Source organism: Panthera onca, chromosome A3 (genome assembly GCF_046562875.1).
Source record: "Panthera onca isolate mPanOnc1 chromosome A3, mPanOnc1 haplotype 2, whole genome shotgun sequence".
Classification (NCBI taxonomy): domain Eukaryota; kingdom Metazoa; phylum Chordata; class Mammalia; order Carnivora; family Felidae; genus Panthera; species Panthera onca.
Genome location: NC_138341.1, coordinates 110,768,944 through 110,796,368, shown reverse-complemented (window position 1 = coordinate 110,796,368; position 27,425 = coordinate 110,768,944). Strand labels below are relative to the sequence as shown.

At 51.0% G+C, this 27,425-nt stretch overlaps 2 protein-coding genes across 5 annotated transcripts; one reads left to right on the top strand and one right to left on the bottom strand.

Moving 5' to 3' along the window:
- Positions 1–472: 472 nt before the first annotated feature.
- Positions 473–6,001, bottom strand: PCED1A (PC-esterase domain containing 1A). 3 transcript variants are annotated; one of them, XM_060613881.3, is made up of 8 exons: positions 5,797–6,001; positions 4,706–4,850; positions 4,113–4,192; positions 3,764–4,002; positions 3,511–3,661; positions 3,146–3,392; positions 1,208–1,483; positions 473–861 (listed from the first exon to the last, which is right to left on the bottom strand). In XM_060613881.3, exons 2-8 carry the CDS (start codon positions 4,827–4,829, stop codon positions 614–616), a joined length of 1,365 nt encoding a protein of 454 aa, XP_060469864.1. In that variant the 5' UTR covers positions 4,830–4,850; positions 5,797–6,001; the 3' UTR covers positions 473–613. The 3 variants fall into 3 exon arrangements, with proteins under 3 accessions (XP_060469864.1, XP_078300329.1, XP_060469855.1); XM_078444203.1 differs by lacking the exon at positions 5,797–6,001 and adding an exon at positions 5,143–5,575 and having other exon boundaries at positions 4,706–4,957; XM_060613872.2 differs by lacking the exon at positions 5,797–6,001 and adding an exon at positions 5,143–5,574.
- On the top strand, positions 5,593–25,851 carry VPS16 (VPS16 core subunit of CORVET and HOPS complexes). Of its 2 annotated transcripts, XM_060613858.3 has the most exons (24): positions 5,604–5,758; positions 19,082–19,170; positions 19,397–19,494; positions 19,576–19,704; positions 19,784–19,928; positions 20,054–20,169; positions 20,268–20,390; positions 20,520–20,575; positions 20,925–21,014; positions 21,121–21,215; positions 21,317–21,393; positions 21,835–21,966; positions 22,082–22,209; positions 22,346–22,381; positions 22,571–22,679; positions 22,848–22,982; positions 23,078–23,186; positions 23,278–23,375; positions 23,459–23,566; positions 23,883–23,960; positions 24,330–24,499; positions 24,582–24,678; positions 25,344–25,447; positions 25,564–25,851. In XM_060613858.3, exons 1-24 carry the CDS (start codon positions 5,706–5,708, stop codon positions 25,706–25,708), a joined length of 2,520 nt encoding a protein of 839 aa, XP_060469841.1. In that variant the 5' UTR covers positions 5,604–5,705; the 3' UTR covers positions 25,709–25,851. The 2 variants fall into 2 exon arrangements, with proteins under 2 accessions (XP_060469831.1, XP_060469841.1); XM_060613848.3 differs by having other exon boundaries at positions 5,593–5,758; positions 22,346–22,679.
- Positions 25,852–27,425: the final 1,574 nt, after the last annotated feature.

Below are 27,425 nucleotides of genomic sequence, written 5' to 3'. Positions count from 1 at the left end.
CGATTCTGTGTCTCCCTCTCTCTCTGCCCCTCCCCCGTTCATGCTCTGCCTCTCTCTGTCCCAAAAATAAATAAAAAATGTTGAAAAAAAAAAAAAAAAAATTTAAAAAAAAAAAAAAAAAAAAAAAAAAAAGAAATAAACGAATGCTGAAGGCATTAAGACTGGGAAATATGGGTGAGAACTAGCCACATCCAAAATTCCTAATATTGACAATTGCAATTCAGCCCTTGTTATTTTCCAATCCCAAAGAGCAGCTGACAACAGGAGACCCCTCCAGGATCTTTAAGCACACCTGTGTTCTGGTAAGGGTGGAAATGAGTGTGTGAGATAGCAAGAAGAACACATTCGATGATTTTTAAATAGTATGAGGTGAGAGGTGAAAGGTCCAAGGTTGGAGAGGATCCAGAGGCAGCTCCCCAGCCCTTGAGATCATGGTTTGGGAGACCCATTCCCTCACACAGGAAGATGCCACTCTGTTCTTCCACGCCTTTATTTAGTGACAGCAATGGACGAGAACAATGTCAGGCATAACAGACACCCTGACCCAGCACCGGGGGTGGCAAGCAGGCCCTGCAGGGCCATCGGCACATCCAGCCCCAGCCCAAGATCCAGTCTACCCAGGCCATGTCCCCGAATGGGCAGGAGGCTGTCTGTCCAGTTTGTTTGTGTGGATCAGTCTGTCTGAGTGTCTGAGCCGCTGCCTGCAGGGCCCCCCCATCCTCGGCACATGGTAGGGGCTGCTGGGAGCACAGCGTGGCATCCCCCGGTGGACCACTGGGCCCCGGTGCTGACCATGGGGGACAGGGCCAGGGACTGGAGGTGGCAGGGGGCCAGGCACAAAGTTCACTCCAGGGCCACATCCTACAAAAGAACCAGTCATGATCAGAGTGGGCTTGTGGCCAAGGTGAGGCCAGCTCTGCCTTCAGGCAGCTCTGATCCTCCAGGGTGAGCTTCTTGAGGCTTCTGTTTCCCCATCTGCAAAATGGCAATACCACTTCCCCTACCTCCAAACCAGCAAATTGTGACAATCAATGGATTAATTAATGAGTCTACAGACGCTGTTCTAGACCCAGCAGTGACTGAACCCAGTCCTGGGGGCACAAGGAGCTACCCATCTCCTCAGCCCACCTGGGCACAAAAGGCTAGGCTGGGGAAGGTGCGTGGGGAACCTGGGAGAGGTGTGAAGGGAGGCCACGGAGGCACCTACCTAAGTGGGGTGACATCGAGAAGTCTTCTGTTGAATTATAACTGAAGAATTCATGGGCTGGGAAGGGCTGGCCTGGGAAAAAGGGGGTGTCCTGGGGCAGGGGTGGAAACAGGGGAGGCGGCGAGGGCTGAGGAATGGGGTAGGGGAAAGGTATGGGAGGGGGCAGAGGAGAAGGCTGGGGTGGGGGCAAGGCCAGCTGCTCCCCGAAGTCTGGGGGCTGCCCATGGCTCCCCTGGAACGGATGATCCGGCTCTGGCCAGTCCTCAATCCATGGGTCTAGGAATGGGATGGTTGTTTGTTTTAGGCCTGAGAGCCAGTTCGCCCTGAAATCTGGCTGTCCACACTTCTCTTCCCTCCTCTTGGAGAACAGGGCCACCAGGTGAAAGCACCCTCTGCTTCCTACCCAGTCTTCCTCATTCCCTCTCATTTCAGGCCAAGCCCAGAGTACAGTCCTTCTTCCTTACCTTTCTCAAAGTCACGGATCTGCCTTTGCTCTGATTTCCTGCTCCCCTCTAGAGCCTTCTTCCTTTGTATGCCCAGCTCCTGTATCTGTAACTTTTTCCTCTCCCAGCTTCTCCCCACAGACCAATAAATGAGCTTAAGAGGTCTTCCTTCTGGACAACGTGTGCTCTTCCTGTCATTCTCCTGTCCCAGCACTCCCATGCCTCCCAAATGTCCAAAAGGGGTATTTTGACCATTTTCCATTCCCTCATCAACTGCTTCTGCCTCTTAACCCAACTCCACACCTTCAGCACTTTTCTGACTACAAGCAACCACTTCCTCTTTTCCTGACAGTCACGTGACACAGCCAATAGACTCTGTCCTCCCTGAAAGTGCCTCTGCTCTCTTTTCCTTTTGTTTCCTCCAGCAGCCCCTCTTCCCTTCTACAGCATGGCCCCCACTCTGCTCTCTCCTTTCACGGTCCACACTCATGCGCTCAGCCGGGCCCTGCTGACTCCAGATCTACTGCACATTTCCCCAGCACCTCAGAGGTCTGCTTGCACCAGACTCACCAATCACATCCTCCCACCCAACTCTTCCTTTTCACATTTCTATTTCTGGAGCTCCAAACTGGGTTCAGAAGACCTGAGCCACCACAAACTAGCCTTACAACCTTTACAGCATCCCTCTCTTTGCTGAGGATTAGTTCTTCTCATCTAAAAAACAAGGAAACTGAACCATTATGTAATCAAATTCCTAATTCACCTCCCAAGGGGCTCCAACTCCTGGCTACCAAGTCCTAGAAGTTCACCTCTATGACATTCCTGGTCTCTCTCTGCCCTCACACCCTATAGTGCTGCTACAAACAGCCTTCTAATATGACTCGTGCCCCCAACTCAACAAACACAATTCTGTAGGTGCTATGTACACAATCGTCCTAGACGCTGGAGCCAAAAGGGATGAGCTGGCAACACGGCAGGAACCTTGCTCTTTGAGGACATGGTCCAGGGGGAACGCAGACATGGAAACAATCAGCCACCATGCCCCCTTTGAAGAGCAGGCAGGAACTGAGAAGCTGGTGACACCAACTGAGGGGCTTCTTTGCTTCTGCCACACCGCATGATTACCCTTCCTCCACTTCTGTCTTTCCACCCCCCACCCCCATGCCTAGCTAGAAACACCCCTATTTCTTTCCTATTCACCTGTAGGATAGGGGTCTTTTGACCCGCTACCTTACGTGCTCAAAGGTTATATAAGCTCGTTCACCCACACAGAGATTTCTACATGCTAGACCGTACAGAACCAAAGCTCAGATCAGGATGTTGCTCCTGTGATCTCACTCTCCCCACGGAATGAGGAAGGAGCACTCAGGGGCCACAACAGTCCTTCAAGAGGTCCCTACTCCCCCCCGAGTACCTCTGTCCTGTTCTGTTTCTGAGCCCTGTGCTCTGTGAACCCCCTCTGCATCACTATCCTACCCCCTGTGGTAGGGCTCACCAGAAGGATAGTCACGCTGGGGCAGCTCCACACCCCAGGCGTCGGCCACGTGGGTCAGAAGCAAGTGTGAGAGGTGGCGGTGGGCATGCTGGTCCCAGTGGACACCATCTCGGTGACGGTGCTGTACCGCATGCCGGAAATGAAAGTGGAGGTCCAGGACATCAAAGCAGTGGTCCCCGGCCAGCGTTGCGCTGTAGAAGTTCCCTTCAACCACATCCCGCCGCAGAGACCCTGCCAGGGGCTGGAGCTGAGTAAGAAAGCGTAGCATCTAAGAGCCACACAATGAAGCAGGGTCGGGGAGGGAAGGCCCTCTATCTACCAGTCGGCTGCCTCCTCCCCCAACCTGAAGGGCCCCGGTCACTTGCCTCTGGCAGAAGGAAACCCCCAGTGACGCGCTCCCCCAAGGGCATTGCCATGTTCCACACCAGCAGGCAGGAGTCTGGCAACACCTGGTCCATGCGCACAAACACCCGCTCCAGGTTCTCTCGGTAGCTCTCCATTGAGCAGCGGCCATACCTGTCGGACGGCACACGCAGGGTGGGCGAGGGCAGAGGGTGGAGAGCCTCTGAGCCACACCTCCACCCCCAACCAGTATTTCCCTCTCCCCGCCGCCCCAACCTGGAGAGATCCCAGAGGCAGGAGTTGATGATCACCAGGTCCGGGGCAGGCCCGTATGTCAGCTCCTCCAGGACGCCCTCGAGGTACTCGGAGTAAACGCGGGTGAGGAAGTAGAAGCGCACAAGGTGGTGGCCAGAACCCGAGCAGAACTGGCGGACCTCCCGGTACTGTGTCCCGTTGTGCAGCTCGCCCAGCTGACCCCCAGCCACCAGTTGGTCCTGTTCAAAGCTCAGCTCCCCCTGCCCGCCCCCCCCAACCCAGCTGGTCAGACCCAGGCCAGGGAGGAAGACCCTGCCAGGCCAGGGTCTGTGCCCACCCACCACTGGCATGACTATCGAGCTTCCCTCACCTTGGCTTTCAGCTGAGCAGCTGTGAGCAGGGAGTCCCTCTGGAGCAAGAGCACTAGGTCCTTGTACACAGACCGCTGGACTGCAGGGAGACAGAGATCCTGAGGCTAAGGCAGGCCTCACCCCACCCTAGCTCCTCCTAAGTCCAGGCCTCATCTTCCCAAGGTTAGGGCTGCCCACCACTACCTCTGTGGAGTGTTAACAGAGATAGGAGAAAAGGTAAGGTTAAAAAAATCCTGTATTACCTCCGCCTTCTGGCCACGCACCACCCTCAACTTAGTACACAGCGACCCAAGATCACCTGGCAGAGATAAGTAGACCCAGGAGACAGACAACACAATCTACTGCTCCCATAAAAGGAGTCCCATGGGGGACTGTCAGGGAAGAGAAATACTGAACAAGGACGGGGTAAAAAATTTGACAGGCTACATCTGTCGGGACACCCGTGGATGGTGTGTGGGAAAATAAAAGAAAACCTACTGGCCTGGAACAGGCTAAGGGTAGAAAGAAATTTGGGATGGAGACAATGGGTCCAGTCATAGGAAACAGACTGAAGGTGCGAGGCTGGGTAGTGTGAACCTAGAAGGGCACTCACTTGAGTCCCCCAAGATGACCACGAACTTGTTGTGTAGCAGCTGCTGGACTTCTGAGGCCTGGAAGTGGACCATGGCGCTTCGCAGCGGGAGGCGTGGCTGCTCGTTGTCCAGACAGAAGACCATGCCGCCGCTGCCAATGACGGGCTGCGGGGAGAGGCCACTAAGCCGCGGCGCGCGTGGGGACTCAGGACAGGTCGGGCCCAGAGCCCGCTAAACGAGAGCTGCGCCGGCCCCTCCAGGGCTGCTCAGGGCTACAGGGGAGAGGTGGCGGCGGCAGAGGGGGACTCATGGTGGCGCGTGCCTCGGTGACACTTGGTACCGGAGTCAGGGGGTCTCTGGCCTGGGCACCGAGGCGCTTCCCGCGCGGCGCCGCCCTGAGCCCCGCCACGTGCCCGCCGCCGCCCCGCGCATGCGCGCGCCCGTTCGTGCCAATTACCGAGTCCCGGGGCTCTGCACCGTTCACCCGCGACCGGGGCAGGCCCGCACACCGCGCGCCTCGCCCACTGAGGGCTCCGGGCCTAGCCTCATGTTCCCGCGCCCCGAGAGGCCGGTCGGTTCTGCACAGCCCGCGCCCGGCAGAACCCGTGCGTCCCGGTTAGCCGTCGGTGCGCAGCCCAGAGCCCAGCGCTCTCCATGCGTGCGTCGCGGCGGCCCCGACGGCGCCTGGAGCTTCGGCGCCCCGGGCGGCGACGTTCACAGCTTCCACTTCCGGTCACCCATGTCCCGCCCTGCGCGACCCCCAGCGCCCGAGGGGACAAGGAGGCGGCGTGGGTAGCCGCGGCGGAGAGCAGGAGCCAGGGCCGGGCCCACCCGGGCGGGCACGAGGCCCGGGTGTGGGCGGGGGCGCGGCGGCGGCCGAGCGCAAGTTGCCCACAGTGGTGATGGCCGTAGCGGCAGCCTCACCACGTGACCCGGACGGGCGGAAGCGGAAGTGCCGGCCCGGAGCCCGCGCCCGGCGGGTGTCTCCTTTGCGCTGCCCAGCAGCCTCTTGCACCAGCCATGGACTGCTACACGGCGAACTGGAACCCGCTCGGGGACTCTGCCTTTTACCGGTGAGCCGCCCCGCCCTCCCGCGCGCGGTCCGGCTTACCCCGCTGGCCCGCCGACTAGAGTCTTCGGGCGGAGCCGGCGGCGCGCGCCCCCGTCACTGTGGGCGCTGGGGTCCGCCCCTCGCCGGCTCTCCCCCGGCGTCCACCACTTAACGCACAGCCGCCTAATGGCCAAGGGGCCGGGCCTTCCCCAGATCCAGGAGGGAAACTGAGGCAAGCACGGCGGTCACAGAAGTAGAGCAGCGTCTAACGCTGAAGCCCCGATATGTCAGCCTCCGGAAGGATGCTCAGATCACGTTGAGGGAGGCGGCCTGCGGGTGATAGCGAGTGTTTAGTCTCCTGCGGCGAAGTGCTGCCAAAGTCAGACTACAGGGGCGCTCCGCGGGAGGCGGGATCGCACGGCTGGCGGGCGGGGTAACAGCAAACCCAGGCTGGGAGAAGGGGGCAAGTCGTTTGTGAATTCAGGAGCAGCGCGAGTGAGGACCCTCAGTTAGGGGTAACCCTCTCCTGGAAGTCGTAGAGTCCTAAACTATTGATATGAAGTGTAAACCGGTCGCATCATTACCCTGATAAGGATTTTTCAATGGCGTCCCTTCTCTGTAGGTTAAAACACAAACTTCTTCTATTGGAACATCTGTAAGTCAGCCTCTGTTTGTCTCCAGCTCCATTTGCTCCTCTCCTACCCAAGTCTTGTATTCGAGTTGCACAGAATTGCAGGACCCCAAAACACCGCCGTGTTTCATGGCTTCCCGATGTTTGCACCAGCTTTCAGTTCCTTCTGTGGGTACTGCCATTGCCCTCTTTATCTCACCGGAGAATTCTTGCTCATCTTTCAGGACTTGGTTCAAGGTTTCTTCCTGAAACCGTCGCTCTTCCAGTCCTAAGTCAGCTGACTTTCTTGGGCTTCATAGGGCCCAGTGTTACTTCTGTTATGAATGGTACAGTAGAGCAATATTTACATAGGTTTCTTATGGTATAAACTAAGTTCCTTGAGGACCAAGACTATGTTTATCTCTTTATGTCCAATGCATTTTTAGAACAATGCCTGCTGTGTAGTAATCCCATAAAGTTTTAAGAATACTTTTGATTGCACCTAAAGGTTAGAAGATACTGCACTGGGGTCGTATTTCAGTACAAAATACCCTGTTGTGTTAGTGAAACTCTATACCATTTTTATTCACATGTTAAAAGTTTTCAGCGTAATTTTTGATAACACAAAATGTTAGCTCTTAACACTTTCAAGATGGACAAATGCTTTGTGGCAATTTTTAGAGCTCAGTTGCTTTTGTTGTTTATTTATAATTATTATCTCTTGTAAATATGCATATACAATGTGAAAAAAATGCAGAAACTTAATGAAGAAGCAGTAAAGTCAGTAGGAAATAACAATGATTTCAACTGTTTTTTTTCTTGTGGAGAAGGGATATCATTTGACAGAAGTAGCCATACGACTTAGTGTTTACACATACAGCATACCCTTTTAAAAGTATGAAAACACACATTGTGTGTTTTGAAAATACATATTGCCTACACAGGTTTGTTAAATCCGAGAATGCTGAAGACAAAAGACGTCATTACCACAGAGCTCCTGTTTATCACAAAAAGTCTTAGCCTTGTTGATGCATCAGGAAAGTTTTAAATGAATGTCATTGTTGAGTATGTGCCATAGACATGACCTGTCTGGCTAGCCTCCCCTTACTTGTGCTGTACTGCCAGAAAGGGTAAAGGTCTAAGCCTTTGACTTTTGCTAATGAATGTTGAGCCATTCTCTGTTCTAGACACTGTGTTAAGTATCTGATATGTATTAACTTGTTTGTTTCATGACCCCATGGGGTAGTTATCATTAGCCCCATCTTACTGATGGGGAAACTGAGACGCAGAGCGATTAGGTAGACAGGTTATCCAGCCAGTAAGCGGTGGAGGCAGGCTTTGAATCCAGTCTTTTAGAACCTTTAAATGTGTTAAAGCATAGGGTTTTTTTTGTGTGTTTTTTTTTTTTTATGTTTATTTATTTTTGAGAGAAAGAGAGCAGGAGCTTGAGCGGGAGTGGGGGAGGGGCAGAGAGAGAGGGAGACACAGAATCGGAAGCAGGCTCCAGGTTCTGAGCTGTCAGCACAGAGCCTCACTCTGGGCTCGAACTCACAAACCCTGAGACCATGAGCTGAGCGAAAGTCAGATGCTTAACCGACTAAGCCACCCAGGTACTCCTTTTGTTTTGTTTTGTTTTGTTTTGTTTTGTTTTGTCTTGTTTTAACAGGAAAATATAACAGCATATTCTAGCTTCACCAGAGTGGAAAATTTTTTTTTAAGTTTACTTAAGTAACCTCTACACCCAATGTGGGGCTCCAACTCATGACCCCAAGTTCAAGAGTCGCATACTCTTGCAATTGAGCCAGCCAGGCTCCCCCAGAGTGGAAATGTTTTAAATGCAACTATTTGGTTTTATTCATATTTGTGCATAGCCTTATGCCAGGATATGTTCCAGTAAGTGAATTAATGATAAACAAGTAGCAGACATTGCCTTTCAAATCCTTTCTACAGGATAGGATTCTTTTGCATTGGAAGTAACGTTTTGGAAAGTTCACTGAATTTGGGAATGCAAGGAGAGGGAATGGTTACTAGTTCCTATGGAGTTCCAGATTTTTAGCCATTTTTATCCTGAAAACCAAACTTGGATTGATCCCATTGATTAATTTTGCTCAACCCTTTGCCAGGCTTAGTGTGTAAATAAGACACTAAAGTGTCTTAGTGTGACCAATAAAAAGACAGACCCTGTCTACTCTCATGGAGCTTATAGCCAGCAGGAGAGACAGTTGATAACCATTAATGACTTAGTATTTGTTTAATCATAATCACCATAAAGAAGAGATATAGGGTCCTAAGAGAGTATATAGAATAGGCTGGAGGTTAGAGGTAAAGAAAACTTTCTGAAGGAAATATAATTCCCCCATCCAGGGGATGAGTAAACATAAGTGCAGGGACTGTGATGAAAAAGAGCATACATATACAAAGGCCCTGAGGCAGGAAAGACTAGGACACCCTCGATCATCTAAACAGAGAGCCAGTGTGGCTGGATTGCCACAGGTGTGTGTGTGTGTGTGTGTGTGTGTGTGTGTAACTTCTAGAGGCATTAGGGAGGACAAGTTAGAAGGGGCAAGCAAATATGGAGGCAAGGGAGACTGGTGAGGGGGCTGGAGGAATAGACGAGGGAGAAGTTGATGGTGGCAGTATGGTAGAAATGGAGAAAAAGGGATGCATCAGATATTTAGGGGACAAAATCAAAGGAGATTGTGATAGGTTGCACTCAGTAGGAAGGAGGTAGAGCAAGGAATTGAGGATGATTGGGGTTTTGGCTTAAGATAATGAGAAAGGAAGAGTGAGTTTTGTGCGGAAAGGGTTAGCTTGATTTGGGGCACATTATCTCAGGTACTTTAGAAACATCCCTTATGGTAAGAGAAAGGAGGCAAGATACATTATGTTCTCCTAAAACTCTTCTTAGAAAAGGGCTTGACTATTTTAGTAGGATTGCGGGGGGTGGGGGGGGTGTAACATGTAAACATGAACTTTGAAGATTTTGTCTTTAAGTAATTTCTACACCCAATGTGGGGCTTGAACTTACGCCCCCAAGATCAAGGGTCGCATGCTGTACCAACTGAGCCAGGTGCCCCTAAACACAAACGATTTTAAAAATTGTGGTTAAATATACATAATATAAAATGTCATGCCTTAACCATTCTAAGGTACATTCCAGTAGTAGTAAGTACATTCATGTTGTGCAATGAATCTCCAGAACTTTTTCATCGTGCACAATTGAAACTCTATAACCATTAAACAATAACTCCCCATTTTCCCCCTCCCCCAGCCCTGGTAGCCACCATTCTGGTTTCTTTTCTTTTCTTTTTTTTTAAATGTTTATTTATTCTTGAAACAGAGACAGAGTATGAACAGGGGTGGGGCAGAGAGAGAGGGAGACACAGAATCCGAAGCAGGCTCCAGGCTCTGAGCCGTCAGCACAGAGCCCGACGCGGGGCTCGAACCCACAAACCGCGAGATCATGACCTGAGCTGAAGTCGACGCCCAGCCGACTGAGCCACCCAGGCGCCCCGCCACCATTCTGTTTTCTGTTTCTGTTTCTGTTACTTCCACCTCGTGGCTGTTGTGAATAACACTGCTAGGAACATGTGTGTGCAGATATCCCTTCGAGACTGTTCTCAGTTCTTTTGGATACTGAATGGAACTGCTGGGTTACATGTAATCCTGTTTATTTTTTTGGAAGGAATTCTCATACTTTTTTCCATGGCAGCTACACCATTTTACATTTCCAACAATGTACAAGAGTTCTTTAGTAGTACTTATTTTTGAGGCAGATTGGAATCGAAGGATTTCAGGGGTGATGGTGGGCTCTCCTTCAGGCCTGAGGATTTTGGAATAAGTAGATTGTTCCCCAAGGCTAGACTTGATGTGCCCCTTCCTCCCCAGTGGTTCAGTAGCCCCGCGTGGACCCTTGAGGCAAAGGCTGGAGATCATCTGTTTTCACACAAGGCTCTTCCCACACTGTGGCGGACCATGCTTGGAACTGGGAACTTCCCAGGAGTTCAGCTGCACGGCCACAGGGATTTCTTCAGTGTTTCCTGGAGGGGGCTGGAACTGAGGCTGCAAGAGCTGCTAGGTTCAGTGATTTCCTGGTATTAGAATCCACGGTCTGTTTACTGCTGCTGAGATTTCCCACTTCTGGAACCCGGGAATAGAGGAGAAATATGGGACTGGCCTTCCTCATTAAGGCTGTGGCTGTCCTTATAAAAGTCCATACCCCTCGGCTCTTCTGAGAAGCCGCTCTCCCTGCTGCCTTTCACCTTGCCTATCCATACCCCATGCCACCACCCTGTAGGCACAGCTTGAGTCATCTGACTGTCCCTGAGAAGGCTTCTTCACCTCAAAGCCTTGGGAGGTGGTCCATGTTTTGTTGTTCTTCGCTCCCTGACTCTTAATTCGTGTACCCCGTGGAGGGGCTCTGCCCTCTTCCCAGCTAGGTCTGTGCTGCCGCCAGCCTCCTGAACCACATCCCCCACTGACTGATTGGACAGCTTCCTGGACATCCCAGCTCTTGCGACCTTCCAGGGTGACTTAAGTGGCCACCAGGCTTCATAGTTCCATGAGTTCTTCAAAAGTGACTTTATCTACGTTAGCCACCCTCCACCTGGCGCCTGTGTTCTTCCAGAACTGCTTTCCCTCTGAAACATTCAATTCAGGCAACTCCCTCTGTGACCATGAGCTCCTGTCTTCACTATACTCCGATACCTCCTAATACACCTGTCCTTCAACCTCATCGGGCTCCCCATCCCAGGAACCCTCTGTTCTCTTCGTATCATGTGCAGAGCCCCCTTCTATACACATGCCCCTCCCTGTCCAGCTTGGAGTGCAGCCATAGTCAGTCGTTTCAGTTTCTTGCCTTTTCCCCAACAACTTTGTTCCTTTGTCCTTTGGCTGCATCCGCCTGGCACAGGGGCACCTCCCAGTGCACCAGCCACTCACCATCTCTACCCGTGCCCAGGCTACTGAGTGCTGCCAGGCAGGCCACAGACAGGCAGGGTGGGACTACTGCAAATTGTGCCCACCAGCCTCAAGTGGGCCCTCGCAGTCCTTTTATGTGGGGTCAGCCTACACTCATCACAAGGGCTCTACTTTTCCTTTAAAAAAATTTTTTTTTAATGTTTATTTCTTTTTGAGAGAGAGAGAGCATGAGCAGGGGAGGAGCAGAGAGAGAGAGAGAGACAGAATTCAAAGCAGGCTCTGAGCCGTCAGCACAGAGCCCAACGCGGGACTCGAACCCACGGACCACGAGATCATGACCGGAACCGAAGTCGGACACTCAACCAACTTAGCCACCCAGGCGCTCCGCTGCTTTTCCTTTTAAAAGATTACACAACAATTCAAATAATTTCGAAATACTGCAAATCATAGTCTTCTTGGCCCCTCTGCCCAACAGCTGACTTCACCTTGTGCTTCCCAGAGAACTCGAAGTCACATAGAAGGGCTAAGACTTCCCCCTACCAAACCTGCCAGCTGTCTTTCCTGACCCAGTGAGATGTGCCTGTCTCCCTGCCTTCCCAGAAACCACGCACCATCCACCCACGGCCTCCCTCAGCCACAGGGCTTCTCCAGCTGTTGTCCAGGACCCCCTGCATCCAGGTCACCTGAGATGCCGGCTACAATGAGCTTCTGTGGCCAAACCTACTCCATTATCTCTGGGGCGGGTACTAGAAATGTGATCTGTATCTCCCCATCCTGACAAAAAATAAACTCCTCCATTCCACAGGTCCCTCCTTCTCACCCCTTCTTTCTTCTCGCCGCTCTAGCCAAAGGTCTAAAGATTGCCATCTGTATTTGGTTCTGTTTTTTTCTCTTCCCACTGACCATTCACTCTGGTCAGACCACCCTATTCTTAGTGACATTCTGTCACTTCAGCGGACGGATCTCAGGCCTCATCTGAACTTTACTCCCTGGAACACTGGTTAGAGATGAATCTTCACTTCTCTCTTGGAAATACAACTTAACCTTTTACTGTGAACATTTTCAAGTGTACAACAAAGTAGAATAGTAGAATGAACACCCAGCACTATCAGTTAGGCTTAAAAATTGTTATGTTACAATATTTGCTTCAGCAATTTGGAAGTTAAATATTTTATGGGCGCCTGAGTAGCTTAGCGGTTAAGCGTCCAACTCTTGGTTTCGGCTCAGGTCATGGTCTCATGGTTGGTAGGTTCAAGCCCCCCATTCAGCTCCATGCGGCAGGGTGTAGCTTGCTTGGGATTCTGTCTCCCTCCCTCTCTCCGCCTCTCCCATGCTTGTTCTCTCTCTCTCTCTCTCTCAAGAGAAATAAACTTTTTTTTTTAAGTTCAAATATACATAAACGTAGTAAAAGTAATTTAGTGGATCTTCATGTACTCATCACCTAGCTTCAATAAGTATCAGCAGTTTGCTATTTTCTTTTCATCTGTCCTCCCCCCCCCCTTTTTAATATTTATTTATTTGAGAGAGACAGCGTGAGCAAGGAAGCGGTAGAGATAGACGGAGACACAGAATCTGAAATAGGCTCCAGGCTCTGAGCTGTGAGCACAGAACCCGACCCGGGGCTCAAACTCATGAACTGTGAGATCATGACCTGAGCTGAAGTCAGACACTTAATTGACTAAACCCCCCAGGCATGCGTAGGCACATCTTTTCAATCAAATACTTTTTCTGCTATATTTTAAAATAAATTACAGACATAACTTCAATGTGCATTACTTTTTAAAAAATGACAATTTTTTTTCCTGTGAAAATGCAGTCTTTTCTATGAAACTGCAATACTATTTCACACCTAACAAAGTTAACATTTAAAATCGTCTAACAACCAGTCCCTATTCAGACTTACCCAATTGTCTTCAAAGTGTCTTTTTATGTTTTTTTTATTAAAAAAATTTTTTTTTATGTTTTTATTTTATTTTTGAGAGAGACAGAGACAGAATGTGAGTAGGGGAGGAGCAGAGAGAGAGGGAGACACAGAATCCAAAGCAGGCTCCAGGCTCCGAGCTGTCAGCACAGAGCCCAACATGGGGCTCAAACTCACAAACTGCGAGATCATGACCTGAGCCGAAGTTGGATGCTCAACTGAGCCACCCACGTGCCCCCAAAGTGTCTTTTTATAACCAGTTCAAATCAAGGCCTAAACTAGACTTACTCGTTTGCTTACCTGTCTTAATTAAGTCTTTCATAAACCTGACTATTGTTATCCCCACTCCCACCCTTACCTTTTGTTTTTCATGACATTGACTGTTTAATAGACCATTGGTTTTATCTGGATTTGTCCCATTACTTTTTTGTGGTGCCTTTGAACTTGAACTGTGTAATCTATCGTAGTCTGAATTTCCTGAAACTGTGTTGTAGATCTAGAGGCTTGAATAGATTCAGGTTGAACATTTTGGACAAAAACATTTCATGGGTGATGCTGTGGTGTTTATGCTGCATGAAATCTGGAGGCATCATTACATCAGATTGTCCACTCTGAGGGAAGTTGATTGACCAGTGGGTTTGGCTGCTGATGGCCACCCCCTCCCTTGCAAAGTCATACATAATCAGCTTGCAGGCTGGTCCCCCCAGGAATGGTGCCATATTGGGATCAGATATTAGTCTCTGCTATTGGCAGAGAGATTAGCCACTCAACAGTAGTGTTAGGCCAGGTCAGCCTTGGGTAGGGAGGCTCCCAAGACATCTACCCCAAGTGAGGTTATCATAGGGTTTTCAAGCAGCCAAAGGCTAGTCTCCTTGGACATAGGAAGGCAACCTACTTCCATTGTTTGCAGGTTTCAGGATCCAATTCTTTTCCTCATAAGAGCCATTAATTCTCACACGAGAAATGGTATGTTGGTGATTTAACAACCCACACAATTAAATTTTGTGTTTGATTTTTAGCAGTAAGAGGCGGTGTGGCCACAAGAAAGAAGAGATTCTGTTAGGGCTGTAATGGAAGCTTTCTGCTTCTCAGACCATGACTTGAGCTGAAAGTTAATGAGCGCAAACTTGTCGTTTTCTCTTTGTAAATGTCCAAGTGCACTCAAAATAATCTGTCCCAATCCCCAGCCCTTACAATCACCATTACTGCCATACATTCGAGCCCAGAAGTCACCCCAAGGTGCATGTTTGACTTGGCATTTCACCACAGTAAACCGCAGGCTTGATTAATTGTGGTGCCACTTCATGCAGTAGGTGACTAGCATTTGTTTCCCTTTGCCGGGAAAAAACACTCAGCACTGCCCTCAAGCCCAAGCGCACAACCAAACCAATCCCCAAATCGCATCTTTAGGAGTCTGTCTTCTGCCACCACTCCCTGCACCAGGGTTATAGCAGTTTGGGTCCAGTTGGGAGACTTAAACTGAGAGAGTTTAATAAACATGAAGAATTATTAAACTGATAAAAGAGTAAGTATAAGGTAAAAGAAAGTTTCGTGTGAATCACCCAGGGCTGAGGGAGAGTACCCAAAGAATGACAAACTTGGAAGGGAATCTCCTCCCCAGGCTGGAATTCAGATCTTGCTGGAGAAAATAAAAATTGCAGCTCACTGGAGAGTAAAGTTCACTGGTTTGCCCGGACCAGAGCTGGTCCCCGGTTGCTGGGCAAGCAAGAAGCAGCCCTCTGGAGTTCAGAAGGTAGGGGGACACAGGCGAGCTGCGGCTGGTGGCCAAGGGGGTGGGCATGGAATGGAATGGTGGTAATGGTGTAGAGAGGCAGCCGGGAGCACATGGTGTCTGTAAGCTGAGCCACAAGCAGTGGTTGGGTGCACAGGTGTGCGGAGGGGGTCGGTGGAAACCTAAGGGCACAGGCAGGGTAGCCAGTGGACAGGCAGGCATCTTGGCAGCAGAGGAAGTAGAGCCTGGTATGGGCAGGAGTCTAGGAGTGTGGTGTCTGGACCAGGGAGCCACAGGAAGGTGATTCCGGGTGAACTCCAACTGGAAGCAGTCAGGAGAGCCCGGTCTGCATCCCTCCAAGCGCCCTCTACTGAGAAAGGTTAAGATCACACTGTGGAGGAGAAATGCATAAAGACACGCTGTCTGTTCTCACAGAACAGTGTCGGAGGGTGATTTTGGAGCTACGAGGCAATAAATTGATAACTGGCGTGGTAGGTCTGTGTGAACATCTATTTTCCCATCAGATTTTCATGGAATGATTTTAGTAACAAAATGTCAAAAAATGCACATGGGTTATCAAAAATTCAAATAATGCAAAAGTCTAAAAGTTGGCAGTCCCCCAACATCCCTCCTTCATTCACCACCCTCCCCACAGGTACCCACTATCTCTGGCTGAATTCAGCTCCATGTCTCTGAGCATTTTTCCATGTGTTTACACACCTACATATAATTATATGTAAATATGCTTGTCAAAAGTATGTGCTCAGTTTTTGTATAAAATAAATGGGTTAACATGGTTCCTACTGAGCTGCACCTTTTGTTGGTATTTAACAGGACATCTAGAAATCATTCATGTCAGTACACAGACTCAGCTTATTAATGGCCACATAATATTCCTCAGAATGGGCATCCCATAGTTTATTTAACCGGCACTGTACTGAAGGGGGTTTTTCTAGGATTTGGGGGAGAACTAAAAGGTCACTTGACTCTTACGTATTTTTAATATACAGAATTTTTTTTAAGTTTATTTATTTATTTTTTTTGAGAGAGAGAGAGAGTGTGAGCTGAAGAGGGGCAGAGAGAGAGGGAGACACAGAATCCAAAACAGGCTCCAGGCTCTGAGCTGTCAGCACAGAGCCCGACGCAAGGCTCGAACCCACAGACCGTGAGATCATGACCTGAGTTGAAGTCGGACGCTTAATTGACTGAGCCACCCAATATACAGAATTTTAATTTTTATGTAATAAAATCTATCATTTTTTCCCTTGATAATTTCTAGGTTTTCTGTCTTGCTCTGAAAGACTTTACCATAGTTCACATTATAAAAATATTAGCTCATATTTTCTCAAGGTTTTTGTGTTTAGTTTTTAAATATTTTCACATAAAATAGTATGATTATAGCTCTTGACCATTTTTATTTTCTTTTGGTTTTATGTTCATTTTTGAAAATGACTCAGAGCCTTTTGTATTTTTAAGAAAAGTACCTCTTTTCCACATGTCACAGACATTTTCGAAAATCCCTTATCGTTGTTTGTCTTCATAGTTTGTCTTCAGTGGATTTTTTTAAATCTATGAAAGTTTTTTAATGTTAATCATTTTAATAAATAACCATTCAAGTGATTTAAAAACTCAAAGTCCCTTTCCCATCCCTGTCCCTATTCAACTGGATTCCACCCTGTCACCTACCAGTAACCAGTTACTAGATTCTTAGAAATCTTTCCAGAATCTTTTTCTTCAAATGGAAGCAAATACAAAGCACATGTATTGTTTTACCCCTTTTTATATATAGAAGTTTACAGAAGTCCATTTTTATTTAGACTCATTTGTTGTTCTTTTTTTGTGACTTCTGAGTTATGTATCATGCTTAGAAATTGTTTCTATTTTGAGAATGTGAAAATAACCAAGATTTGTTCTGATACGGCTTTATTTTTTTTAACATTCAAAGTTTGAATTCCATCTGGAAAATATTTTATTGTAGAGATTAAGTAATGAAATAGCGTTCATGGAAATTCTTTCCATATGGCCCATTGTCTCATTTCAAGTATCAATTTGCAACAATTTGAAATGACATCTCTAGTAATGCTAGTAATGCTCAATTCCCAGTTCTTTTTCTGGACTCTTTTCTCTTCCATCAATCTATTTGCTTATTCCTGTGCCAAAACAACAGTTTTAATCAACTTTAGTTTTATATACTGTATTTGATATTTGGTATATGTCTGTTGTTTTATTTTCAAAATATTTTTAGATATTTTCCAACATTTTCTGTTTAAGATTTTTTTTTTTTTCTGCAAATGAGTTTTGGAATCAGTTTGCTCTTCTAGTACCCCCCCCCCCCCAAATTGGGAGAATTTTTATTGGAATTCTTGTGTACTCATAGATCATTTTGGGATGTTTCGTCATGTCTTCTGTGTCCTTTGATTTTTTTTCTTTCAAATTTTTATTTAAATTACAGTTTATTAACATACAGTGTAATGTTAGTTTCAGATGTAGAATTCAGTGATTGATCACTTACACACAACACCTGGTGCTCATCACAGAAGTGACCTCTGTAATGCCCACCACCTATTTAACCCATCCCCCTGCCCACCTCCCCTCCAGTAACCCTAAGTTTGTCCTCTGTAGTTAGGAGTATTATTTCCTGGTTTGCCTCTCTTTTTTTCCCCCCTATGATTTTATTTTGTAAAAATGTTTGTTAGGTTTATTCTTGCCTATCGTCATTTTATTGCTGTCATGATTAGGATCTTTTAGAGTTATATTTCTAATTGATTCTTGCTATGGTATAGAAAAGTTATTGGTATAGAAAATATGTAGGTTTTTGTTGATTGCCGTACTGAGCTCTTTTGTTCATTCTCCCATAGACTGCTTTGGATTTCTTTCTTTCTTTTTTTTTTTTTTTTTTTTTTTTTTTGAGAGAGAGAGGGCACAAGTGATTGAGGGGCAGAGAGAGAGAGAGAGAGAATCCCATGAGGGGCAGAGAGAGACAGAGGGGCTGGAAGAGAAAGAGAAGCATGACTCACCCAAAGCCGGGCTCATTTTTTACCTGAAGTGGGGCTTGTGTTCACCTGAAGCGGAGCTCGAGTCATCTGATGCGGGACTCGAACTCATGAACTGGGAGATCATGACCTGAGCCGAAGTCAGATGCTTAACCAACTGAGCCACCCAAGCGTCCTGCTTTGGATTTTCTAAGTAGACAATCACATTATTTGTGAATAGAGCAAACTCACTCCTTCTCCAAAATAAAAACTTCTTTTTTTTCTTAAATTATTTTGGCTAGAACCCCGAAAAGAATGTCAAATAGAAGGTAATGGTAGGCATCTTTCTGATTCTTATCAGGACGACTCCTGAAATGATACTGGAGGAAACACTCCCCTTAAATACTGCTTTCTCTTCGTTTTCTGGGATAGTGCTCGTTCCTTCTCTGTCCCCTTGTCTCCACCTTGAGCCATCAAATGACGGCATGTGTCAGGTGTCCCACGCTGTCTTCACACAGTGTGCACTCTCTTGGAGATCCACATGTCTCAGATTGCAGCCATCTCATGCGGGCTTGTGATTTTTGTTACCTTGCATAAGCTGAGCGTTCAGAGATTGACATCTACCCAGGACTCTGTCCCCAGCTCTGGACTCACCGAAGAGCTCTTTCTCTCAGCCACTGCTAACTCAATGCCTCTAAAACGGAGTTCATTATCAGCCAGTGTTGAGCTGGACCCCTGGCTATAAAGCCCACAACCTGATTTGGTGTTAAGAACCAGACATAGAGGAAAGTCTGCCTGCCCTGAGAGACCCTCTCAGAGGGTCTTATTTCCTGCTGATGCAGGCACAAAGCCAGCCCACCCCACCCTGGCCCTACCTTAGTTTGTACCTACCTAGTCCTACCTGGATATTGGCTGCACAGCCGGCCTCCTGTGCCAGGAGCTCCTGCCATCCTTGGACGGGAGAATCACATCCTGCACTGCCAGCACCGTCTGCTCCCTCACCTGCCGTCCCTATGCAACTAGTGGTCAGGGGCCCTAGATGTTTCTGGTCATCACCCTCTCCCACCTGTGGGGGGCCTTGACTGCCTTGTGAAGGGCGAATGGAGGTTTTAGGGGTTCTTCTGGGGCTCACTCCCATCTGGAGGCAGGGTCATGAGGAGGCTAATCTCTGCTTGCCTCTGCACGGGCAGGAAATATGAGCTGTACAGCATGGACTGGGACCTGAAGGAGGAACTCAGGGATTGCCTGGTAGCTGCTGCGCCCTACGGGGGCCCCATTGGTATGTCACCCGTCTGCCACTGCCTGCTCCGGGACAACAGGGTGGACTCAAGGTCCATGATTCTCAGGGGCCTTGCTGTCGGGTGGTTCTTGCTGATGTGTGCCACTCCGATTCCCCCCCACTTCTCACCCCCTACTGAGATGCTTTAAATTGTGGTTCTCCTGAAGCCTGCTTCATATGGGGTGGGCCTGGGGACCTGGACAGAAAATCTCTTCGTAAACGACAGCACTGTTGAGGAACCCGTGGCCGAAGGAGAAGGCTGCCAGCGTACGGCCAGTGCTTGAGATCTATTCTGCTTCCGGCCTGCCTCTGGCCAGTCTGCTGGTGAGCATCCCTGACCCACCTTGGGGCTCGGCTGGGTCCGTGCCCCAAGGACAGCCTCAGGAACCTCCCTCTCCTCTGCAGTGGAAGAGTGGGCCCGTGGTGTCCCTAGGCTGGTCAGCTGAAGAGGAGCTGCTCTGCGTGCAGGAGGATGGTGGAGTGCTGGTGTACGGGCTTCACGGTGACTTCCGGAGACACTTCAGCATGGGCAATGTAGGGGCCACAGGGGGCTGGGGAAAGGGATGCAGTCCGTGACTCTGTGGCCCCCTCAACCCTCGGCCCCTCTCCCCAGGAGGTGCTCCAGAACCGGGTTCTGGACGCCCGGATCTTCCATACTGAGTTTGGTTCAGGGGTGGCCATCCTCACCGGGGCCCACCGCTTTACTCTCAGTGCCAATGTCAGTGACCTCAAACTCCGCCGGATGCCAGAGGTGCCAGGTGAGCCCTGACATCCCCGAGACAGCCATTCAGTGCCCACAGATGTGCCTCCAGACTGTGGGGCCAACAGAGGCGGAGGCTGTGGGCTCTGGTCATCCTGAAGCCGTCCTCTTCCCCGGCCACAGGTCTGCAGGGTGCACCTTCGTGCTGGACCGCCCTCTGCCAGGACCGAGTTGCACACATTCTTCTGGCTGTGGGGCCTGATCTTTACCTCCTGGACCAGTCCGCCTGCTCCGCAGTGGTGAGGGCCCCGGCAGGGGAGTGAAATGGAAGGGGTGAGGGAGGCGGGGGGGAAGCTCGGAAAAATCAACATCTGGTGTCCCCCCTGGCCTGCCCCAGACACCCTCTGGCCTGGCGCCAGGAGTGAGCAGCTTCCTGCAGATGGCTGTCTCCTTCACCTACCGACACCTGGCACTCTTCACGGACACAGGCTACATCTGGATGGGGACAGCATCACTCAAGGTGTGATCCTGGGATGACACGGGGCACTGTGCCTTGTCCAGGAGCGATCTGTTAGGGGCAGGGGTGGGGCTTTTTAACCAGACTGGTAACTACTGAGACAAGGCCATGGTGTTCCCTGTGCCCTTTCAGGAGAAGCTGTGTGAGTTCAACTGTAACATCCGGGCCCCCCCGAAGCAGATGGTCTGGTGAGGATGGGGGTGTTATGCTGGGGGTGGGCACAACCTCGTTTCCTGGAACACCTGGATTCATCCTGTCCACTGGCCATGCCAGGTGGAGCTTGCATCTTGTCTTCTCTGCCACTGCATACTTGAGGGAAACCCCTGCCCCCGCTGTGGGCCCCAGATGCCCCTGGGAGCTGACAGCACAGGGGGAGAGGGAAGCAGATGTCAATCGGAACGGGATAAGGGGTAGCACGTATGTGCAGGGCTCTACCAAGGCAAAGTGGTGTAAGCAGTGATGTGGGAGAATGGGAGATGTGGCTGTGCTGGCTGGCGGTGTCCTGTGTGTCCCAGATGTGTGTGATGCTGCCCACAGGTGCAGCCGCCCTCGCAGCAAAGAGAGGGCCGTTGTGGTGGCCTGGGAGAGGCGGCTAATGGTGGTGGGCGATGCGCCCGAGAGCATCCAGTATCCTTGGAGGACTGCCTGGGGGCGGGGGTGGGAGGGAAAGAGAGGGAGGTTCACCTACCTCGCCCCATTTCTGGGTGCTGTTGGGAACCTTGACCAAGCTCAGGTTTGTGCTGGACGAAGACTCCTATTTGGTTCCTGAGCTGGATGGGGTCCGCATCTTCTCTCGTAGCACCCACGAGTTCCTACATGAGGTTCCAGGTGAGGCCCTCACAAGGGCACCATGTGACCCAAGGCAGGATCAGGTCATCGAGTGCTGAGGATTCCCTGCCCCACTAACCCGCACCATCTCCCTCCCCTAGTGGCCAGCGAGGAGATCTTCAAAATTGCCTCGATGGCCCCTGGAGCACTGTTGTTGGAGGCCCAGAAAGAGTATGAGGTAAAGCCCTGGGCTTCTCCCTGGGCCCCAGGATGTTCTCCTTTCCCTTCTTAATTGGCTCAGCCCTGTGCCCCTGGCTGGGCATGGTGGACTCAGCCAGGTGCCACTTGTCAAGAGAAGAGTCCGGGCTGGAGAGAGTCAGCTCAGGTGCACTGAAGTGTCCTCCGTGTGGTGATGGGGAGGCACAGGGAGCCCTTACTCACCTCAGCCCAGGCACAAGTCAGTGTTACTATCCGGGCCCCTCGCTGGCAGTTGTGGGCTGATACGGGGGGGAGGTATGGGCACCTCAGGTGGACTGTGGGCTGAAGGGGTTTGGGCTTTGGCCTCTGCAGCCCCTCCAAACCAGCCCATGTGAAGCACAGTCCGGAGGGACGGGGGACCAGACACGGGGTGTTCTCTGTCATGGCACTCCATCCCTGGTACCCTTCCCCCACCCCCCAGAAAGAGAGCCAGAAGGCAGACGAGTACCTACGGGAGATCCAGGAGCTGGGGCAGCTGACCCAGGCCGTGCAGCAGTGCATCGAGGCCGCGGGACATGAGCACCGGCCAGACATGCAGAAGAGCCTGCTCAGGGTTGGCCTGGACAGCGGGGCTGCTGGGGGGCTGGTGCTGGGCAGGGGGTGTGCTGGCAGGAGGGGTGTGTGTGTGGGGGGGTGGGTAAGACCTCTTGACCTCTGGCTCTTCTCAGGCGGCCTCCTTTGGGAAGTGTTTCCTCGACAGATTTCCACCTGACAGCTTCGTGCGCATGTGTCAGGACCTGCGTGTGCTCAATGCCATTCGGGACTATCACATCGGGATCCCCCTCACTTATAGCCAGTATCCTCAGGCGAGCTACAAGGATGTTTACAGCCAGTGGTGGTAGGCGAAGGGGGAGGGACTGAAGATGCTTCCTGAAAGTCCTTGGCAAATAGGGCTTATCCCCCAGCTGGATCCTTAACCAAGTAATTTACAGATATAAGCAACTCACCATCCAGGTGCTGCTGGACAGGTACAGCAAACCCCAGGATTCTGGGAGGAGGGCTGTATGTGGGCAGGCGTCACAGCCCCTGCTGGATTCTTGTGGTCACTGTTCCTCACCTGTTTCTCTGGGATCTGGGAGGCCTGAGTTACAGGCTGGGGTCAGGCTGCCCTCTCTATCCCACCTCACTCTTGTACCCTTTACCCCCTCGCCTGCCAGGCTTGTGTTGCGAAGGCTTTACCCCCTGGCGATCCAGATTTGTGAGTACCTGCGCCTTCCTGAAGTGCAGGGTGTCAGCAGGATCCTGGCCCACTGGGCCTGCTACAAGGTGAAGATATAGGGTGGGGTTCAAGGGCATATAGGGGATTCCAGGCCCTGGTGAGGTATAGGAAATATGAAGTGTAGAGCTGAAGGTGTAGATCGTGATAGAGGGCAAGTGGGGGTGTAGGGTGAAGGGTGAGATCTAGGTGTGTGTGACCACTCCCTCTATCTGCAGGTGCAACAGAAGGACGTGTCCGACGAGGATGTTGCTCGGGCCATTAACCAGAAGCTGGGGGACACGCCTGGCGTCTCTTACTCTGACATTGCTGCGCGGGCCTATGGCTGTGGCCGCACAGAGCTGGCCATCAAGGTGTGGGCGCCCAGCCCTGTCCAGATGCTCTGACATTGGTATTAGAGGCCACCAGGCCAGCTCCTTCTCTCTGTGCCTGTCTCCCCACCCCACAGCTGCTGGAGTATGAGCCACGCTCTGGGGAGCAGGTACCCCTTCTCCTAAAGATGAAGAGGAGCAAACTGGCGCTGAGCAAGGCCATTGAGAGTGGGGACACTGATCTGGGTGAGCAGGGTTTGGAGGAGGGCCAGGCTGGGGCCCCTGGGCTAAGCAAGGGGCCAGGCTGGAGTCCCTACATCACCTTATTGTCTTTTAGTGTTCACGGTGTTGCTGCACCTGAAGAATGAGCTAAATCGAGGAGATTTTTTCATGACTCTTCGGAACCAGCCCATGGCCCTGAGTTTGTACCGACAGGTGCGCCCTGGGCAGGGGTGGGGCTGGAGCCTCCTGAGCCCCTGAGTTGGCCTTGCTGACTGCCTGCCTGTCCATGGCCCCAGTTCTGTAAACATCAGGAGCTAGAGACGCTGAAGGACCTCTACAATCAGGATGACAACCACCAGGAGCTGGGCAGCTTCCACATCCGAGCCAGCTATGCTGCAGAGGAGGTCTGAGGTCCACGGCCGGGTGGGGCCCGTGGGCTGGGCTGTCGGTCAGGTTCCTTCTCCAGGGATCTAGGCCTCCTGGTACATGCCCCATCTGGTCCTTCTGCTGCGGGAGATTCTGGGAAGACGTGAGGCCAGGATGGTGGTTGGTCCCAGAGGAGCTGGCCTCCCCCCTGGGGACACCAGAGTGGTGCACCCAGAGGGTAAGGCTGGCCCTGGCAACCCTGGGCACAGGGACCGGGGAGAGAAGTGTACCCCGAATGAGGATGGCTGATTTCCTTTGTGCTGTGAGCTCAGGCTTCCCTTCTTGTGGCTGTAGCGTATCGAGGGGCGGGTTGCAGCTTTGCAGACAGCAGCTGACGCCTTCTACAAAGCCAAGAACGAGTTCGCAGCCAAGGTTTGGCTTTCTTTCTTTCTTTCTTTCTTTCTTTCTTTCTTTCTTTCTTTCTTTCTTTCTTTATGTTTATTTGTTTGTTTTTCAGAGAGAGGGGGAGAGGGAGAGGGGGAGCCTGTGCCAGCAGGGGAGGGGCAGAGAGAGAAACAGAGAATCCCCAGCAGGCTCCGCACTGCCAGTGCAGAGGCTGATGCAGGGCTCAGCCTCTGAACTGTGAGATCATGAGCTGAACCAAAATCATGAGTCGGATGCTTAACCAACTGAGCCACCCAGGCTCCCCCTCATTCCTCTTTTCTAAGAACCCCCTCTCCTCCTCTCCCGGTCTTTCCTCCTTGTCCCTGTCATCCCCATCCTGCCTCATCTCCATCCCAGGCCACAGAGGATCAAATGAGGCTCCTACGGCTGCAGCGACGCCTAGAAGATGAGTTGGGGGGCCGGTTCCTGGACTTGTCTCTACACGACACGGTCACTACCCTCATCCTTGGAGGCCACAACAAGCGCGCAGAGCAGCTGGCACGTGACTTCCGCATTCCTGACAAGAGGTGGGTTAGGGCAGCCAGCTGCAGATGGGTCCTGGGACCACCTGCCCATCCTGCGATACCTTCAAGCCCAGCTTCCCCGCAGGCTCTGGTGGCTGAAGCTGACTGCCCTGGCCGATCTGGAAGACTGGGAGGAGCTAGAGAAGTTTTCAAAGAGCAAGAAATCACCCATTGGCTACCTGGTGAGACACGGGCCGTCCCTGTGCCCCACCTTCAGGCAGGGTAGTCCTGGGGAGAGAACCAGGCCCAGAGATAGGCAGGCAGATGGCCCATTCATGCATCTGTTCAGCTGTCCCACGTAGTTAGCAGGTGCTTCCCGTGTCTGCACACTTGTGGGCCAGATCTGTGGGAGAGCAGGCTGAGTTAGGCCACAAATGTTGGTGAGAGAAGGAATGAACTGCTTTCTCCAAGGAGGCCCACAGCCCACACCATGTGCCTAAAGGGGAAGGGCTTGTGTGAGTAGGGGGTGGAGGGGCACTGGGAGGGCATGTGCGGGAGGCAGTTGGAGGACACCGAGGAGGTTTGTTTTCTGTGGCAGGTGGATCAGTAGGTGGGATAAGGGCAGCCATGAGAGAAAACACAGGCCCCGAGAAGTCAAGAGACTTCTATTGTGAGAGGGTGGCAGCAGATGGTGGAGCCTCAAGGCACTAACAGATCTGTGGTTTAGGTGGTTTCTGCCCTGAGAATGTTGAGATCACAACTGTTGGACATGTCAGGGAGGGGGTGGGATGGGGTTATATATACTGAAGGATATATGAAATGCATAGGGGCAGTGTGCCCTTTGGACTTTTGCTCATAAGAGAGAGGATCTGACATACCTTCTCTTTCCACCCCTTCCTCTCTTAAGCCCTTTGTTGAGATCTGCATGAAGCAACACAACAAATATGAGGCCAAGAAGTATGCCTCCCGTGTGGGTCCAGAGCAGAAGGTCAAGGCCTTGCTTCTCGTTGGGTGTGTCATCTGAGAGCCCTGTGGGTGCTGGGTGGCTGAGCCAGTGGGCTGATGAGGGGCATGGTTTGTGCCCTTGGGCAGACCGACACCATCTCCTCTCCTGCTCACAACCACAGGGATGTGGCTCAGGCCGCAGATGTGGCCATCGAGCACAGGAACGAAGCAGAGCTGAGCCTTGTATTATCCCACTGCACTGGAGCCACAGATGGGGCCACGGCCGACAAAATTCAGCGGGCTAGGGCACAAGCCCAGAAGAAGTGAGGGGCTCACCCCACACATCTCCTTGAGCTCTAGCCTTGGCCGAAGCGTCACTGCGCATCCAGCTTCTCCCCCAGAGCTAAGCGGAGGAGCTGGGGTGGGGTCGGAGCCAGGGGTCTGGATGTAAATAAAGTTGGGACATTTTAGAGTGCTTGTCGTATGCAGTCCAGCCTAAGCAAAAGCATGCTGGAGGCAGAACCATCCAGGTGCCTCAGCAGAACTCTATGTGTTTGATTATTTTGGGGCTGAAGGGGGAGCTGCTCAGCAACATTTACAAGAGACTTGCCCCTCTTCACTATTACAGAAGGAAGCCCCCCTCAAGCTCACAGCCCTTAGGAAGCTTACAGGGGGCTGTGCAAAACTCAAGCAGCAGCTCATCAAGAGCCGCACTGAAAAGCATTATACACATACACATAAGAACCATGCCAAACACTTCACCATTGCTATTTCCTTTATTCCACAAGACCGCCCTATGAGATAGGTAACATCACCCCCTTTTACAGAAGAGGAAATTGCGGACCGAGGAGGTTTGGTAACAGTGAGTATGTGGCAAAACTGGGATCTGAAACCAGGTTGTGCTTTTGGGGGTCTCAGGGCTTCTCCTTGGCTATTGTGGTGACAGAGGAAGGACGACTAAAATCAGTCCCTCTGAGCAGAGGAGTCTGAGGCAAGGCCCCCGTTTGCACTACAGTAAGGGTTGGAGGACTGATAAGCGTGTGGCCGGCGTGTTCAAGGGTTAGAGGAGAAGCTTCCACAAACCTGCCCACCTCCCCGTGGCGAGCAACTCCTGAGTAGTCTCTGGGCTGAAGACAAAAGAAGGACGGAAGATCTCAATTCTGCCAAGGAAGAACCACAAACTGGAATCCCCTGACTCTCCCCTACCCAAAATAGAAGCTTCATCCCCATCAGTAGGAGCCCTTCTTGGCCCTCCAGACCCCATCTCTGGCCTCCAGTTTGCACTCCAGTTACCTTGGCTTCATGCCCTTGTGCCCCCACCCAACACTGAGGGCATTTCCTTTTCCTCTTGTTGCGCCCTTAGTCTAGGAGAAGGACAAAGAAGGAGACCAAAGCCCAGAGGGAGGGCAGGTCTCACTGGAGCTTCTGGCTTTCCCTCCTTAACACCCCTAGAGCTGACTTGAATTGAGTGCTTGAAAGGAGTGACTCAGAGCCTGGTAAGGTGTTTCTTTTTCTTCTTTTCCCTCCATATGATTTGTAAAAAATGTAAGTTTTAATATCTTCCAAGGGGATATAAATCACACTGCAAAGCGGCCATTTGTTATGCTCACCACTTGGGGCAAGAATTTGGACAGGATAGAACAGTCATTTGTTTCTGCTTCATGATATCTGGGACATGAGTTGGAAGACTCAAAGGCTGGGGTGACCTGACATTGGGGGTCTGAAATCATCTGAAGGCTTGCAAACTCACAAGTCTGGGGGTTGAAGCTGGTTGTTGACGGGAACCTTGGCTGGGGTCGTGGGCCAGAACACCTGTGACCCAGGAGAGTTCACAACATGGCAGCCGGGTTCCAAGGATGGCCTCCCAAGGGAGCCAGACAGAGCTGTGCAGCCTTCCCAAACCAGCCTTGGAAGTCACATAGGGCCCATGAGTACCTGCCACATTCTGTCAGGTGGGGGGATATTCCCACCCCGTTTCAAGGGCATATAGACTCTTCTTGCTAGGGGAGAGGCAAGGCTCTGGAAGAGTGTGCAGAGCCAGCAA

Bases quoted from the DNA above. Each gene is read 5' to 3' on its own strand.
- PCED1A (XM_060613881.3), bottom strand. From the start codon at position 4,829: ATGGTCTTCTGTCTGGACAACGAGCAGCCACGCCTCCCGCTGCGAAGC. The intron at 3,393-3,510 runs GCAAGTGACCGG...TTTCTTACTCAG, and splicing joins GGGGTTTCCTTCTGCCAGAG to CTCCAGCCCCTGGCAGGGTC. The intron at 1,484-3,145 runs GTGAGCCCTACC...TCCCATTCCTAG, and splicing joins CCAGCGTGACTATCCTTCTG to ACCCATGGATTGAGGACTGG.
- VPS16 (XM_060613848.3), top strand. From the start codon at position 5,706: ATGGACTGCTACACGGCGAACTGGAACCCGCTCGGGGACTCTGCCTTT. The intron at 5,759-19,081 runs GTGAGCCGCCCC...CTGCACGGGCAG, and splicing joins GGGGACTCTGCCTTTTACCG to GAAATATGAGCTGTACAGCA. The intron at 22,680-22,847 runs GTGAAGATATAG...CTCTATCTGCAG, and splicing joins CCCACTGGGCCTGCTACAAG to GTGCAACAGAAGGACGTGTC.